This window comes from Cetorhinus maximus, chromosome 33 (assembly GCF_964194155.1).
Source record: "Cetorhinus maximus chromosome 33, sCetMax3.hap1.1, whole genome shotgun sequence".
Lineage (NCBI taxonomy): Eukaryota > Metazoa > Chordata > Chondrichthyes > Lamniformes > Cetorhinidae > Cetorhinus > Cetorhinus maximus.
This window is the reverse complement of record NC_135911.1, coordinates 8,253,788-8,271,133: the sequence shown is the minus strand read 5'-3', so window position 1 is coordinate 8,271,133 and position 17,346 is coordinate 8,253,788. Positions and strand designations below refer to the sequence as shown.

At 50.7% G+C, this 17,346-nt stretch overlaps 1 protein-coding gene across 2 annotated transcripts in view; it reads right to left on the bottom strand.

Annotated features, from left to right (window-relative positions):
• The window catches only part of LOC144671571 (cobalamin binding intrinsic factor-like), a 54,651-nt gene that overhangs the window by 3,676 nt on the left and 33,629 nt on the right, over positions 1-17,346 (bottom strand). The window contains exons 8-9 of one of the 2 annotated variants that reach the window (XM_078533530.1): positions 16,805-16,923; positions 14,409-14,489 (exon numbers count right to left, since the gene is read on the bottom strand). In XM_078533530.1, coding sequence (XP_078389656.1) covers positions 14,428-14,489; positions 16,805-16,923 — 181 coding nt within the window. In that variant the 3' untranslated portion in view covers positions 14,409-14,427. Of the gene's footprint in view, positions 1-13,246; positions 14,490-16,804; positions 16,924-17,346 lie in introns of those variants that run through there. The other variant, XM_078533529.1, reaches the window with a different exon arrangement.

Below are 17,346 nucleotides of genomic sequence, written 5' to 3'. Positions count from 1 at the left end.
TCCCTCTCTCTCTCTCTCTCCATCCTCCTCTCATTTCCTCTCTCCATCTCCCTCGCTTCCTCTCTCCCACGTTAATTTCTCTCTGCCTACCCCACTCCCTCTATCCCATTGTCCATGACTGTCTTCCTTTTTCTCTCTCTCATTCTCTAAATCTCCCATTACTTTTCAACCTCTCTCCCTCTTTGCCCCTTTCCCATTCTTTCCATCTGTCTCCATCTCTCTGCTGCTCTTTCCCTTTCTCATTCTGTCCCTCATACTGTCTGCCATTCTTACTCCATTCCCCCATCTCTCTTTGTCTCTCTCTCTCTCTCTCTCCCACCTTCCTCTGCCACCCCTTTCTCTCCCTCAGTCTCACTCTCTCTCTGTCTCACTCTCTTTGTCTGTCTGTCTCTCTCTCCCACTCTCACTTGTGGTCCTTCTGTTACCCTTCTCTGTCTCTTGCCCTTTCTCTCTCTCTCTCCCTCCTCTCTCTCTCGTCTCTCTCTCCCTTTTTTCACTCTCGCTCTTTCTCTCTCTCTCTCCCTCCTCTGTCCCTCCCTCTCTCTCCTCCTCTCTCTCTCTTTCTCTCTCTCTCTCCCTCCTATGTCTCTCCCTCTCCTCCCTTTCTCTTTCTCTCTCTCCCCCTCTCTGTTTCTCCCCCTCTTCCCCTCTCTCTCTACTCCTCTCTCTCTACTCCTCTCTCTCTCCCTCCTCTGTCTCTCCCTCTCCTCCCTCTCTCTTTCTCTCTCTCTCCCCCCCTCTCTGTCTCTCCCCCTCTTCCCCTCTCTCTCTCCTCCTCTCTCTCTCTCCTCCTCTCTCTCTCTCCCTCCTCTATCTCTCCCTCTCTCTCCTCCTCTTTCTCTCTCTCGTTCTCTCTCTCTCTCCCACCTCTGTCTCGCCCTCTCCTCCCTCTATCTTTCTCTCTCTCTCCTCCTCCCTGTCTCTCCCCCTCTTCCCCTCTCTCTCTCTCCTCCTCTCTCTCTCTCCCTCCTCTGTCTCTCCCTCTCCTCCTCTCTCTCTCTCCCTCCTCTGTCTCTCCCTCTCCTCCTCTCTCTCTCTCTTTTGCTCTCGCTCCCCCTCTCTGTGTCTCCCTCTCCTCTCTCTCTCTCTCTCTATCTCCCTCTCTGTCTCTTCTCTCTCTCTCTCCCTCTTCTGGTCCTTCTGTTTCTCTCTCTCTCTCTGTCACTTGCTCTCTGTCTCGCTGCTGCTCCATCCCTCAGCTCCTTAATCTCTCCCTTTCTCTCACCAGTTGTCTACCCCTCTCTCTCATTCGCTCTCTGCCTCTCAATACTGTCCTTCAATGCTGGATCAATCTATGATTCTACGCTAGGTTCTGAATCTGGCTGCAGAGAACCGTGTCTTAACTAAATGAAGAGGAGAGGGTTACATAAGAAATTAGGAAAAAAGGGTGGGAGGTGGAGATAGAGAGAGAGAAAGCCAGACAGAACAAACTCTCATTCCTCCCACAACTTTCACTGCATCAGGACATCCCATCCTTATCTGAGGAAGGATGTACTTGCTATAGAGGGAGTGCAGCGAAGGTTTACCCGACTGATTCCTGGGATGGCGGGACTGACATATGAGGAGAGATTGAGTCGATTGGGATAATATTCGCTGGAGTTCAGAAGAATGAGGGGGGATCTCATAGAAGCCAATAAAATTCTAACAGGACTAGACAGGGTAGATGCAGGAAGGATGTTCCCGATGGTGGGGGAGTCCAGAACCAGGGGTCACAGTCTGAGGATACGGGGTAGACCATTTAGGACTGAGATGAGGAGAAATTTCTTAACCCAGAGAGTGATGAGCCTGTGGAATTCGTTACCACAGAAAGTAGTTGAGGCCAAAACATTGTATGCTTTCAAGAAGGAGTTAGATATAGCTCTTGGGGCGAAAGGGATCAAAGGGTATGGGGAGAAAGCGGGAACAGGCTATTGAGTTGGATGATCAGCCATGATCATAATGAATGGCGGAGCAGGCTCGAAGGGCCGAAAGGCCTACTCCTGCTCCTAGTCTCTATGTTTCTATGACCTTGGAGTCAATTTGTGCACAGCAAGCTCCCACAAAAAACAATGTGGTAATGACCAGAGCACCTAATTTTTTTAATGTTGTTTGGTTCAGGGATCAATACCAACATCATGAAACAGAGGAGAATTCTCCGCCTCCTCTACTTCCAACAGCATTGTGGGATCATTTATATACAGCTGGCAGGACAGACTGGGCCTCAGTATAACGTATGCCAGAAAGAAGGTGCCCCTGACAGTGCAGCCCTCCTTCAGCAGTAACCATGCGACAGTGCAGCACTCATTCAGTACTGACCCTCCGACAGTGCAGCACTCCCTCAGTACTGACCCTCCGACAGTGCAGCGCTACCTCAGTACTGACCCTATGTCAGTGCAGCACTCCCTCAGTACTGACCCCCTGACAGTGCAGTGCTCCCTCAAAACTGGCCGTCCAACAGTGCAGCACTCCCTCAGTACTGACCGTCCGACAGTGCAGCACTCCCTCAGTACTGACCCTCCGACAGTGCAGCACTCCCTCAGTACTGACCCTCCAACAGTGCAGCACTCCCTCAGTACTGACCTCCATATTGTGCGCAGCTCCCTCAGTACAGGCCGTGGGAATGTTGGTCTAGATACTGCGGACTGAGCCGTCGGTGTGGGGATTTGGACCCAGGACCTTCTGACTCAGAGTGGAGGGAGAGACCACTCAGAAAGTCTCTCGAAACCAGGGACTGGAGCTCAGCTGAGCCACTCCCCACCCCTGTTAATGTGAGCTCAGCAACTTTCTCACCATTTCCAACCCTGTGTGACCTTCAGGAGAAATTCATCCCAGCCTGTGTGATGGGCCCTCTCTCCCTGAAGGCACAACGCCCTGTAACGTGCCTGGGAACAGAGCGAGTGATGAGGGGCTGGCACCAATGCAGGACTAGAACAATGTGTGAGTGAGGAGGGCTGTGGACTAAGACAGAGTTTGATTGATTTCCCTTTGAAGTTGTTACACAGCAACGTCTGGAGATTGGAAACAATTCCTCACAGGTGCCTGACACAAAGCTTTGCAATGAGTCGATTGTCTTTCATCCCCACTGAATTCCAACATCCTCCCGGAATTGTGTGTGTGCTTTGAGGTGGTTAAACGTCCGTGAGGGCTGGAGAACGTCACATTGGAAAATAAATCACTACCTGGGCATTTGGGTGACACATTTCAGCCCTTGTTGAGTTCCAGCCTCATAACCAATTCCAACACTGAGACCACCCATTCCCACCTCCGTAACATCGCCCGGCTTTGCTCCAGTCTCAGCTCCCTCAGCTGCTGAATCCCTCCTCCGCGTCTCCGTGACCTCCTCGACTCGACCATCCCAACACATTCCCGGCTGCTCTCCCACATCCCACCCTCCGTAAACCTCAGCTCATCCAAAACACCAGCTGCCCCGAATCCAAACTCGCACCGAGTCCCCTTCCCCAATCATCCCCACCGAGTCCCGTCCCCCAATCACCCCCCACCGAGTCCCGTTCCCCAATCACCCCACCCCCCGAGTCCTGTCCCCCAATCACACCCCCGAGTCCCGTTCCCCAATCACACACCCCGAGTCCCGTTCCCCAATCACCCCCCCGAGTCCCGTTCCCCAATCACCCCCCCGGTGCTCACTGACAGATACGGGTCAACCCCAATTTTCAAATTCTCCTACTTGTTATCAAATTCCTTCAGAGCCTCCACCTCCCTATCTCTGTAACCTCCTCCAGCCCCTACATCCCTCCCTATCTCTGTAACCGCTTCCAGCCCCTACAACCCTCCCTATCTCTGTAACCTCCTCCAGCCCCTACAACCCTCCCAATCACTGTAACCTCCTACAGCCCCTACAACCCTCCCTATCTCTGCAACCTCCTCCAGCCCCTACAACCCTCCCTATCTCGGTAACCGCCTCCAGCCCCTACAACACTCCCTTTCTCTGTAACCTCCTCCAGCCCCTACAACCCTCCCTATCTCTGCAACCTCCTCCAGCCCCTACAACCCTCCCTATCTCTGTAACCGCCTCCAGCCCCTACAACACTCCCTTTCTCTGTAACCTCCTCCAGCCCCTACAATCCTCCCTATCTCTGTAATGTCATCCAGCCGCTAAAACCATCCCCATTCCCTATAACTTCCTTCAGCATCTACAACCCTCCCTATCACTGATACTGCAGCTCACCATCAGTACCAACTCTCCAACAGTGCAGCACTCCCTCAGTACTGACTCTCCAACAGTGCAGCGCTCCCTCAGTACTGACCCTCTGACAGTGCAGCACTCCTTCAGTACTGACCCTCTGACAGTGCAGCACTCCCTCAGTACTGACCCTCTGACAGTGCAGCACTCCCTCAGTACTGACTCTCCAACAGTGCAGCGCTCCCTCAGTACTGACCCTCTGACAGTGCAGCACTTACTCAGTACTGACCCTCTGACAGTGCAGCACTTACTCAGTACTGACCCTCTGACAGTGCAGCATTCCCTCAGTACTGACCCTCTGACAGTGCAGCACTTACTCGGTACTGATTCTCCGACAGTGCAGCACTCCCTCAGTACTGACCCTCCGACAGTGCAGCACTCCCTCAGTACTGACCCTCTGACAGTACAGCGCTCCCTCAGTACTGACCCTCTGACAGTACAGCACTCCCTCAGTACTGACCCTCTGACAGTGCAGCACTCCCTCAGTACTGACCCTCTGACAGTACAGCACTCCCTGAGCACTGACCCTCCAAGAGTGCAGCACTGCCATAGTGCTGAGCCTCTGCAGTGCAGCACCCACTCTGCACTGACCCGCTGACAGTGCTGCACTCCCTCAGTACTGACCTCCATACTGTGCGCAGCTCCCTCAGTACAGGCCGTGGGAATGTTGGTCTAGATACTGCGGACTGAGACTTCGGTGTGGGGATTTGAACCCAGGACCTTCTGACTCAGAGTTGAGGGAGAGACCACTCAGAAAGTCTCTCGACACCAAGGACTGGAGCTCAGCTGAGCCACTCCCCACCCCTGTTAATGTGAGCTCAGCAACTTTCTCACCACTTCCAACCCTGTGTGACCTTCAGGAGAAATTCATCCCAGCCTGTGTGATGGGCCCTCTCTCCCTGAAGGCACAACGCCCTGTAACGTGCCTGGGAACAGAGCGAGTGATGAGGGGCTGGCACCAATGCAGGACTAGAACAATGTGTGAGTGAGGAGGGCTGTGGACTAAGACAGAGTTTGATTGATTTCCCTTTGAAGTTGTTACACAGCAACGTCTGGAGATTGGAAACAATTCCTCACAGGTGCCTGACACAAAGCTTTGCAATGAGTCGATTGTCTTTCATCCCCACTGAATTCCAACATCCTCCCAGAATTGTGTGTGTGCTTTGAGGTGGTTAAACGTCCGTGAGGGCTGGAGAACGTCTCATTGGAAAATAAATCACTACCTGGGGGTTTGGGTGACACATTTCAGCCCTTGTTGAGTTCCAGCCTCATAACCAATTCTAACACTGAGACCACCCATTCCCAACTCCGTAACATCGCCCGGCTTTGCTCCTGTCTCAGCTCCCTCAGCTGCTGAATCCCTCCTCGATGTCTCCGTGATCTCTCTGTAATCTCCTCCAGCCCCTACAAACCTCCCTATCTCTGTAACCTCCTCCAGGTCCGACAACCCTCCCTATCTCTGTAACCTCCACCAGCCCCTACAACCCTCCCTATCTCTGTCACCTCCTCCAGCCCCTACAACCCTCCCTATCTCTGTAACCTCTTCCAGCCCCTACAACCCTCCCTATCTCTGTAACCTCCTCCAGCCCGTACAGTTCTCCCTATCTCTGTAAACTCCTCCAGCCCCTACAACCCTCCCTATCTCTGTAACCTCCTCCAGCCCCTACACCACTCCCTATCTCTGTAACCTCCTCCAGCCCCTACAACCCTCCCTTCCTCTATAATCTCCTCCAGCCCCTTCAAATCGCGCCATCACTGTAACCTCATCCTCCACCTAAAACCCTCCCTAACTCTGACAGTGCAGCGCTCCCTCACTATTGACCCTATAACAGTGCAGCACTGCCTCAGTACTGACCCTCCGACAGTGCAGCACTCCCTCAGTACTTACCCTCTGACAGTGCAGCGCTCCCTCAGTACTGACCCTCCGACAGTGCAGCATTCGCTCAGTACTGAACCTCCGACAGTGCAGCGCTCCCTCAGCACTGACCCTCCGACCGTGCAGCGCTCCCTCAGTACCGACCCTCTGACAGTACAGCACTCCCTCAGTACTGACCCTCTGACAGTGCAGCACTCCCTCAGTACCGACCCTCCGACCGTGCAGCGCTACCTCAGTACTGACGCTCTGACAGTGCAGCACTCCCTCAGTACTGACCCTCCAACAGTGCAGCACTCCCTCAGTACTGACCCTCCGACAGTGCAGCACTCCCTCCATACTGACCCTCCGACAGTGCAGCACTCCCTCAGTACTGACCCTCTGACAGTGCAGCACTTACTCAGTACTGACCCTCTGACAGTGCAGCACTTACTCAGTACTGACCCTCTGACTGTGCAGCATTCCCTCAGTACTGACCTTCTGACAGTGCAGCACTTACTCGGTACTGATTCTCCGACAGTGCAGCACTCCACAGTACTGACCCTCTGACAGGGCAGCGCTCCCTCAGTGCGGATCCTCCGACAGTGCAGCACTCCCTCAGTACTGACCCTCTGACAGTGCAGCACTCCCTCAGTACTGACCCTCTGACAGTGCAGCACTCCCTCAGTGCTGACCATCAGACAGTGCAGCACTCCCTCAGTACTGACCCTCCGACAGTGCAGCACTCCCTCAGTACTGAGCCTCTGCAGTGCAGCACCCACTCTGCACTGACCCGCTGACAGTGCTGCACTCCCTCAGTACTGACCTCCATACTGTGCGCAGCTCCCTCAGTACAGGCCGTGGGAATGTTGGTCTAGATACTGCGGACTGAGACTTCGGTGTGGGGATTTGAACCCAGGACCTTCTGACTCAGAGTTGAGGGAGAGACCACTCAGAAAGTCTCTCGACACCAAGGACTGGAGCTCAGCTGAGCCACTCCCCACCCCTGTTAATGTGAGCTCAGCAACTTTCTCACCACTTCCAACCCTGTGTGACCTTCAGGAGAAATTCATCCCAGCCTGTGTGATGGGCCCACTCTCCCTGAAGGCACAACGCCCTGTAACGTGCCTGGGAACAGAGCGAGTGATGAGGGGCTGGCACCAATGCAGGACTAGAACAATGTGTGAGTGAGGAGGGCTGTGGACTAAGACAGAGTTTGATTGATTTCCCTTTGAAGTTGTTACACAGCAACGTCTGGAGATTGGAAACAATTCCTCACAGGTGCCTGACACAAAGCTTTGCAATGAGTCGATTGTCTTTCATCCCCACTGAATTCCAACATCCTCCCGGAATTGTGTGTGTGCTTTGAGGTGGTTAAACATCCGTGAGGGCTGGAGAACGTCTCATTGGAAAATAAATCACTACCTGGGCATTTGGGTGACACACTTCAGCCCTTGTTGAGTTCCAGCCTCATAACCAATTCCAACACTGAGACCACCCATTCCCACCTCCGTAACATCGCCCGGCTTTGCTCCAGTCTCAGCTCCCTCAGCTGCTGAATCCCTCCTCGATGTCTCCGTGATCTCCCTGTAATCTCCTCCAGCAGCTTCAACCCTCCCTATCTCTGTAAATTCCGCTAGCCTCTACAATTCTCTCTATCTCTGTAACCTCCTCCAGCACCTATAACTCTCCCTATCTCTGTAATCTCCTCCAGCGCCTACAACCTTCCCTATCTCTGTAACTTCCTCCAGCCCCTACAGCCCTCCCTATCTCTGTAACCTCCTCCAGACCCTACAACCCTCCCTATCTCTGTAACTTCCTCCAGCACCTACAACCCTCCCTATCTCTGTAATCTCCTCCAGCCCCTAAAACTCTGCCTAACTCTGTAACCTCTTCACGGCCTCCTTGACAACTACGCCTGTTAAGTGCCTTGAGATCTCTTACTCTGTCAGTAGTGCTATAAGATTGCAGGTTGCTCTTGCTCCACCAGTGAGAATCCAACGAAGAAACGTCCCTAGTTTTGGTGAAATACCTTTTGCAATCCCAGCGGAAAATCTATGTGGCACAATGTGCGGAAAGTAGGTGCCCAGGGTTACAAATATGATTGTAAGATCGTTTATGTTCTGGGACTGTGTCTTTAACTTGGGTTAAAATGCAGAAAGTCATGTGACCTGTTCTGAATTCTGGTTACATCAGGCCTTGTTGACATGGCTGTTAAAGATTAACTAGAAGTCCGGATTGTTTACTGAAAATATGTTGCAAGTTGTTCACCCTTGTAGACAATGGCAATAGCACCTGTGTTTACAGTGTCTAGGCTGCTAGTCGCCAAAGTCCCAGGATGATATTGAGAATGTCAGGTTTAAAGCAGTTATGCTCTAAGCTGTTCATTTACTTCCAAGAGATAAGAGAGCTCATTGGCATTTTCACTTGGATACAAGGCCCCTGTGATTCAACTTGCCCTGGAGATGGGGGTTTGAGAAGGGAAGGATTTCTAAGGTATCCATGAAAACTCAAAGGCTCAGGTGGTCTGCCGGGATCCAGGAGAGAGAGAGAGAGAGACAGAACCGAAGGGCCAAAAGCCTCTATGGTTCATCGTGCAAGAATGTAGGTGGGAGCTCACAGTCAGATTGTAAAGATCAAATTGGTGAGGGCTTAAAGCAAGGCTGGAAGATTCACCTAACTTTAGCTATAGGGAGAAGTCTCAAGCAAAAGTCGCACCGTGAAAGACAGTTCTGGAGTTAAATGTTTCCTGGTTGGGGAAAGGAAAGGACCAGAATTAAACGCTGTGGGCGGTGGTGGGGGGAGGGCCAAGAATCATTTTGGACTGATTCTGGAAGAATTGAAGGAGAGTGCAATGTACAATGAGGAAATGTGTTTATCCATTGTGTTAAAAGTAAAAGAGAAAAGTCTTGTTCTGTCGTTTAATGTATAAGCTGCCTAAGAAAATAGTGTTTAATCACTAGTGCTTTTAGATTGTTACAGTAAAAGTCTTAAAATGTGAAATCTTGTCATGTTATCTGTTCAGAAAATTTCAAATTTCTTTTTTTATAAGTTATCGGTCTCTGCAGAGATGGCAGCACCAGACCTCTCTTAGATATTCATTTTCAAACTGAAAATCACACATCACAGGAGGAGGCCATTCGGCCCATCGTGCCTGTGCTGGCCCTTTGAAAGATCTATCCAATTAGTCCCCACTTTGCCCCTGCTCTTTCCCCCATAATCCTGCAAATTTATATATCCAATTCCCCCCTTTTGAAAGTTCCTATGGAGTCTGCTTCCACCGCCCTTTCAGGCAGCGCCTTCCAGATCACAACAACTCGCTGTGTGATAAAGAAAATCCCCTCATCTCCTCCTCTGGTTCTTTTCCCGATTCTCTTCAATCTGTGTCCCTCTGGTTACCGACCCTCCTGCCACTGGAAACAGTTTCTCCTTATTGACTCTATCCAAACCCCTCATGATTTTTGAACACCTCCTCCAGAGGTCCCCAGCATCACAGATGCCAGTCTTCAGCCAATCCAATTCACTCCACGTGATATCAAGAAACGGCTGAAGGCACTGGATACTGCAAAGACTATGGGCCCTGACAATATTCCGGCAATAGTACTGAAGACTTGTGCTCCAGAACTTGCCGCACCCCTAGCCAAGCTGTTCCAGTACAGCTACAGCACTGGCATCTACCCGGCTATGTGGAAAATTACCCAGGTATGTCCTGTACACAAAAAGCAGGACAAATCCAACCCGGCCAATTACCACCCCATCAGTCCACTCTCGATCATCAGTAAAGTATTGGAAGGGGTCATCAACAGTGCTGTCAAGTGACACTCGCTAAGCAATAACAAACTAATGCCCAATTTGGGTTCCGCCAATCGAGGATTGGAAGGTAGAAGCTAGCAAAAAGGTTGAAGAGATGGAATGTAGAGTCTCCTGGGTTGGTTCGTGGGGGGAATATTGATGCGCTTTTAGTTTTTGTTAACAGATAAAACTGTCAACCGCATCTTCCCCTCTCCTCCCTTATCGGTCTTCTGGAGGGACTGCTCCCTCCGCGACACCCTGGTTCACCTCTCAACACCCCACCAATCCCACGGCACCTTCCCATGCAAATACAGGAGGGGTAACACCTCTTTACCTCCTCCCTTCTCACTGCCCCAAAAACCCCTTCCAGGGGAAGTGGCGAATCACCGGTACTGCTTTTCAGTTTAGCCTCCTGCACTATCGGCAATGTGGTGCCCTCTGCATGAGGGACACCAAACGTAGACTGGGTGACCACTTTGCAGGGCACCACCCTTCACGCTGCAAGTGTGACCCTGAGTTTCTGGTCACCGGTCATTTGAATTCACCGCCCCACTCCCACTCTGACCTCTCTGTCCTCGGTCTGCTGCAGTCTCCCAATGGAGCTCAACACAAGGTCAATTAAGAGCACCTCATTTTTAAATTAAACACTTTACGGCCTTCAAGACTCAACAATGACTTCAGCAATTTCACAACATTACAATTGCTCCCATTCTTTCATACTACATCTGTTGGTGATAATTTGGCCATATCCATTCACAACACATCTGGACCCTTCTTTTGCTCCTACAATAGTCCCAATACTGACCACTCTTTCCTTACTCCATCCACTCTTTTGCCATTTAATCTCTCTTTTCTTCCACCTAATCAAAGGCATTCCCTTGTGTCCTTTCACCCCTTCCCTCCCTTCCCTTGCCTCTGCACTTGTTTACCCTCTTTTACATCAGCTAACTTTTTCCACTTTCTGATGAATGGTAACGTCAATTCCGTTAGGAATGAAACAGGTTTTTTTTTTAAATTCGTTCAAGGGATGTGGGCGTCGCTGGCTAGGTCAACATTTATTGCCCATCCCTAACTGCCCCCTTGAGAAGGTGGTGGTGAGCCACCTTCTTGAACCGCTGCAGTCCCCATGTGGTGTAGGTACACCCACAGCGCTGTTAGGGAGGGAGTTCCAGGATTTTGACCCGGCGACAGTGAAGGAACGGCCGATATATTTCCAAGTCAGGGTGGTGAGTGGTTTGGAGGGGAACTTCCAGGTGGTGGTGTTCCCCATGTGTCTGCTGCCCTTGTCCTTCTAGATGGTAGAGGCCGTGAGTTTGGGGGGTGCTGCTTTATGCAAATACAGAAGCAACGACACAGGGAGGGACTACGGGGAAGATCGGTCATAGGGCGGGAAGCAGGCGGGATTAAATGACAAAGACGGAGCGGTAAATGAAACAAGTAGCAAAATAGGAGACAGTCAGCAAAACAAAGCTCGTCGTCCTAAAACCCACTGGGGCTGAAATCAGGGGGCGGGGATGATGCCGCCAGACCAACTACCCCTTGTTGCCACGGTGACGATGGCCAGAATTTCCTGCTCGTCGGGCGGGCGTCCCGACATCATCGCGCGATATGTCGGTCGGCGGGCGCGCGCCAGGGTTGACAGCGCGCCCGCCGACAATTAAAAGGCCCTTAAAAAGGTAATGGGAATAAATTCCTCGCTGCCCTTGTGGTCGGCGGCCCAGGCGGAGAGGCCAAGCGGCCTGGGCACTTTTTGTTTTTTAGGAAATCTCATCCACGGGCGGGATGAGGTTTCCAACAGCAAATAAAGATGAAGCAAAAATCTTTTTCAAAATTTAATTAACAACATGCCCCCCTGCCCCCTCCTCGTGCCACGCAGCCAGCGCTGAGCTGGCGTGAATTGGACCGGCCGACGTGAAGATCACGTTCCGGGCCCTCATCCCCGGGCGGTGACTAGCTTCCTGCCCGCGCCCCCTCCCCCAACGAGGGAGAAATACTCCCCCCACCCCCCACCCCACGAAGGGCATCGGCCAACTTGTTCTCAGAAGACCCCCTGAATTCAGCTGGTGGGCAATGCCATTAAAACACAACCGCTACATCAGAGGGTTTACAATGGGGGTGACCTCAAGAGCAGGAAGCCATGGTCGTAGGTGAGGCAGTCGGTTTGGAAAATTATCCCAACGCAGGTGTACCGCTGGATAACAGGAGTTGGGCCTCCACTTAGCAGGAAGGTGGGCCACCACTTGGATTGTGTAGAATGGGCCAACCATCTCTGGAGTTTAGAAGAGTGGGAGGTGAGCTCATTGGAACGTATAGAATTCACAGAATCACAGAATCTCTCAGTGCAGAAGAGGCCCTTCGGCCCATTGAGTCTGCACCGACACGTGAGAAACACCTGACCTACCTACCTCACCCCATTTACCAGCACTTGGCCCATAGCCTTGAATGTTATGATGTGCCAAGTGCTCATCCAGGTACTTTTTAAAGGATGTGAGGCAACCCGCCTCCACCACCCTCCCAGGCAGCGCATTCCAGACCGTCACCACCCTCTGGGTAAAAAAGATTTTCCTCACGTCCCCCCTAAACCTCCTGCCCCTCACCTTGAACTTATGCCCCCTCGTGACTGACCCTTCAACTAAGGGGGACAGCTGCTCCCTATCCACCCTGTCCATGCCCCTCATAATCTTGTACACCTCAATCAGGTCGCCCCTCAGACTTCTCTGCTCCAACGAAAACAACCCAAGACTATCCAACCTCTCTTCATAACTTAAATGTTTCATCCCAGGCAACATCCTGGTCAATCTCCTCTGCACCACCTCCGGTGCAATCACATCCTTCCTATAATGTGGCGACCAGAACTGCGCACAGTACTCCAGCTGTGGCCTCACCAAGGTTCTATACAACTCCAACATGACCTCCCTACTTAGCGGGTTTGACAGGGTAGACACTGAGAGGCCCTTCCCCCACCCATCGCCCCCCACGCCAACCCCCCCTCACCCACAGCCCCGCCAATGATGGAGCGATGGAAATCGGGGGGGGAATGGGTGAAAGGCCAGAATTGGAGGAGCGCAGAGTTCTGGGGTGTTCACAGTTTTAGGATAAGAGGTTGGCCATTTTCGACTGAGGTGAGGAGAAACCTCTTCGCTCAGAGGGCTGCGAACCTTTGGAATTCTCTAAAATCCTCTACCCCAGAGAGCTGTGGGTGCTCAGTCGCAGAGTCCATCCAAGCATGAGAGCGATAGACATTTGGACGCTCAGGGAATCGAGAGATAGGGTGGGCAGAAGATCAGTCACAATCGTACTGAATGGAGGAGTAGGCCCCAGGCCTCCTCCTGCTCCCATACTGAGATGCAGGGGGACCACTGAATAACTGAAGGCAATGGCCTGTTTAGCTAAAATACCACAGTAAAAGACACTCCAGTCCATAAACTACAGAGACCTTTAATTAGTTGAGGTAAACCCCAAAAGAAAACAGACAGCATCCATGAACGCAGCTATACTTTTTCAGAAGCTGGAGATTGAGAGGCAATGCATCACATTTAGAATTAGCAACTTCACTAGTTAAAGGAACAAGGATTGAGACCATCACCAAGGCAACAATGGAAAGGATGTACACCAACATATAACATTGATGGGGAGGTTCTTCCAGCCCTCCACACACCTCACGATGGACAGAACATCGTGGCTAGGCCTGCACCCCCCAATTAGCCAGGCCAAAGAAGTAGGTTTTCGGCAAAGTCGTCAAGGAGAGAGAGAGAGAGAGAGAGGGAGAGGGAGAGGAGGAAAGGTTTAGGGAGGGAATTCCAGGGTTGAGGGGCCCCCTAGGCAGCTGAAGGCACGGCCGCCAATGGTGGAGTGATGGGAACAGGGGGATGCTCAAGAGGCCGGAATTGGAGGAGCGCAGAGATCTCGGAGGGTTGTAGGGGCTGGAGGAGGTTACAGAGATAGGGAGGATTGTTGAGGCTGGAGGAGATTACAGAGATAGGGAGGGTTGTAGGGGCTGGAGGAGGTTACAGAGATAGGGAGGGTTGTAGGGGCTGGAGGAGGTTACAGAAATAGGGAGGGTTGTTGGGAATGGAGGAGGTCGCAGAGATAGGGAGGGTTGTTGGGAATGGAGGAGGTTACAGAGATAGGGAGGGTTGTTGGGAATGGAGGAGGTTACATAGATAGGGAGGGCTGTTGGAAATGGAGGAGGTTACAGAGATAGGGAGGGTTGTTGGGAGTGGAGGAGGTCGCAGAGATAGGGAGGGTTGTGCCGGCTGGAGGTGTTGGAGATAGGGAGGGAGAAGGAACATGGAGAGACTTGAAGATGAGAAAAGGACAAATTAGTAACGGAGGCTGTGCTGGACTGAGAACCCGAGATGCTTGGCGAGCAGAGGTGCTGAGGTGAGTGAGATGTGGTGCAAGTTAGGATATTGGACAGCAGAATTTTGGGATTGCTGAAGCTTGAGGAGCTGCAGAGCGAACAGGGGCCAAGACTTTCAGCCCAAAGAGGAGGCCGATTGGAACGGTGAATGCCAACGGGCTGGGGAGAGGCTTCCTCCGGCAGCCCTCCCTTCCCCTCATTTTCCCATCCCGACACCATCACCGACCATCCGGATTCACATCAGTAGTGACTGAGCTTTGCAAAGATACGTTCCCCATTGACTGGTCTGTAATCACCAATGCCTGTCAAGAGAAACAGGAAACGTAATCAGAAGGATATCTCTAAATGCTGAATGTCAAGAAAAGAAAGGAGGGGGGAAATAGAATGATGTCAAGATTGAAAGAAAGAGAGAGAGAGTTATTGGGTGGGAGGGTGGATTATTAGTCCAGGCAACAGCGATCATAACATGATAGAATGTTACATTCAGTTTGATGGTGAGAAGTGTGGGTCTGTGCCTAGTGTCTTACACTTAAAGTAAGCCAATTACAAGGGAACGAGGGCAGAGTTGGCTAAAGTGAACTGGGAAAATAAGTTAAAAGGTAGGACAGTAGAGGAACAGAGGAAGACATTCAAGGAGATATTTCAGAACTGTCGGCCTAGGTATATTCCTGTGAAAAAGAAGGATTCTATGAGAAGGATGCACCACCTGTGGCCAACTAAGGAAGTTAAGGAGAGTGTCAAATTGAAAGAAAAAGGCTGTGATATTGTGAGGATTAATGGTAGGTCAGAAGGTTGGACAGATTTTAAAAAACAGCAAAGGATGACTAGAAAAAAATGAGGGAGAATTTAGAGAGAAAGCTGGCTAGAAATATAAAAGCACGTAGTAGGAGTTTCTACAAGTATTTAAAAAGGAAGAGAGTAGCTAAAGTGAGCGTTGGCCACTTAGAGGGCGAGACTGGGGAATTAATGATGGAAAACAAGGAAATGGCAGAAGCATTGTCTGTCTTCACTGTAGAAGATATAAAAAAGAATACTTGAAAATCACAAGGTAAAAGGGACGGAGGAACTTAAAACAATGGCAATCATGAGGTGAGAAGGTTCTGGGAAAGGTCTTAGAACTAAAGGGTGACAAGTCCCCTGGACCTGAAGCCTTGAGTCCGAAAAGAAGTGATGTGACCTTCCCAGATTCCCAGATTCCGGGAAAGTCCCAGCGGACTGGAAGACCGCACATGTGACACCTCTGATCAAGGAAGGAGAGAGACAGGAAGCAGGAAACAACAGGACGGTGGGTCAAACATCTGGGATGAAGGGGGTCACCTTATGAGGAGACGTTGAGCAGGTTGGGCCTGTACTCATTGGAGTTTAGGAGGATGAGAGATGAGCATGTGAAACATATAAGGTCCTGAGGTGGGGCTTGATGGGGTGGATGCTGAGAGGGTGTTTCCCCCCCTCGTAGGGGCAGTCTAGAACTAGGGAGGCACAGTTTAAAAATAAGGGGTCTGTCTCCCTTTTAAGACGGAGATGAGGAGAATTTTTTTTCTCTCAGAGGGTGGATCGTGAGTGGGACTCCCTTCCCCAGAGAGCAGTGGGGGCCAGGTCATTGAATATATTCACGGCTGAGTTAGAGAGATTTTTGATTGACCTAGGGGTCGAGGGTTATGGGGGACAGGCAGGAAAGTGGAGTTGAGACCACAACCAGATCAGCCCTGATCTTATCAATGACACAGCAGGCTTGAGGGGCTGAATGGCCTACTCCTGTTCCTACTTCTTGTGTTCTACTGGGCTAATAATCCAGGCTACAGTAGTGTAGGGATTATATTACTGGGCTAATAATCCAGGGTACAGTAGTGTAGGGATAATATTACTGGGCTAATAATCCAGGGTACAATAGTGTAGGGATTATATTACTGGGCTAATAATCCAGGGTACAACAGTGTAGCAGTTATATTACTGGGCTAATAACCCAGGGTACAGTAGTGTAGGGGTTATATTACTGGGCTAATAACCCAGGGTACAGTAGTGTAGGGGTTATATTACTGGGCTAATAACCCAGGGTACAGTAGTGTAGGGGTTATATTACTGGGCTAATAACCCAGGATCCAGTAGTGTTGGGGTTATATTACTGGGCTAATAACCCAGGGTACAGTAGTGTAGGGGTTATATTACTGGGCTAATAACCCAGGATCCAGTAGTATTGGGGTTATATTACTGGGCTAATAACCCAGGGTACAGTAGTGTTGGGGTTATATTACTGGGCTAATAACCCAGGGCACAGTAGTGTTGGGGTTATATTACTGGATGAATAATCCAGGGTACAGTAATGTAGGGATTATATTCCTGGATGAATAATCCAGGGTACAATAGTGTCGGGGTTATATTACTGGACGAATAATCCAGGGTACAGTAGTGTAAGGGTTATGTTACTAGACTAATAATCCAGGGTACAGTAGTGTAGGGGTTATGTTACTAGACTAATAATCCAGGGTACAGTAGTGTAGGGGTTATGTTACTAGACTAATAATCCAGGGTGCAGTGGTGTAGGGATTATGTTACTGGATTAATTATGCATTTAGCAGTAGTCTGCGTGCAATGTTATCATTCTCACGCTAATTCTTACCCTGATCCAGTGGTTTCGATCCATTTAGAAGCTGCCAGTATGTTCTGTCTTCAGTAGAATCTGAAAGGCCTCTAATGCTGGTCAGAGACGGACCCCACTGTGTCATTGTGACCCCAAAGCTGTGAACAGAGAACAGGATGTGAGACAGACTGATAATCAGATCGAGCAAGGCACAGAATTACACCCATTGTCATCACCCCTCACTCCCTCTCTCCTTCTCTGCCCCTTTCTCTCTTTCTGTCTCTCCCTCTCATTCTTAGTCCCTGTGCAGCTCTCTCTCTCTCTCTCTCCCTCTATCTCTCCCTGCCTCTGAAGGGTTTATTGTAACATAGCCCACCAGACAAAAAGATGGTGGGCTCAGATCGAATGTCAGAGGGAGGGAGAGAAAGACGGGAATAAAAAGAGAGCTAAAGAGGTAGATAGTGAGTGAGATCGTCAGAGAGTGAGACAGAGAAAGGGAGAGAGAGAAACAGGGAGAAAAAGAAACAGAGACTAAGACAGGGAGAGTGAGAAAATACAGAGTGAGAGAGGTTGTGCACAGT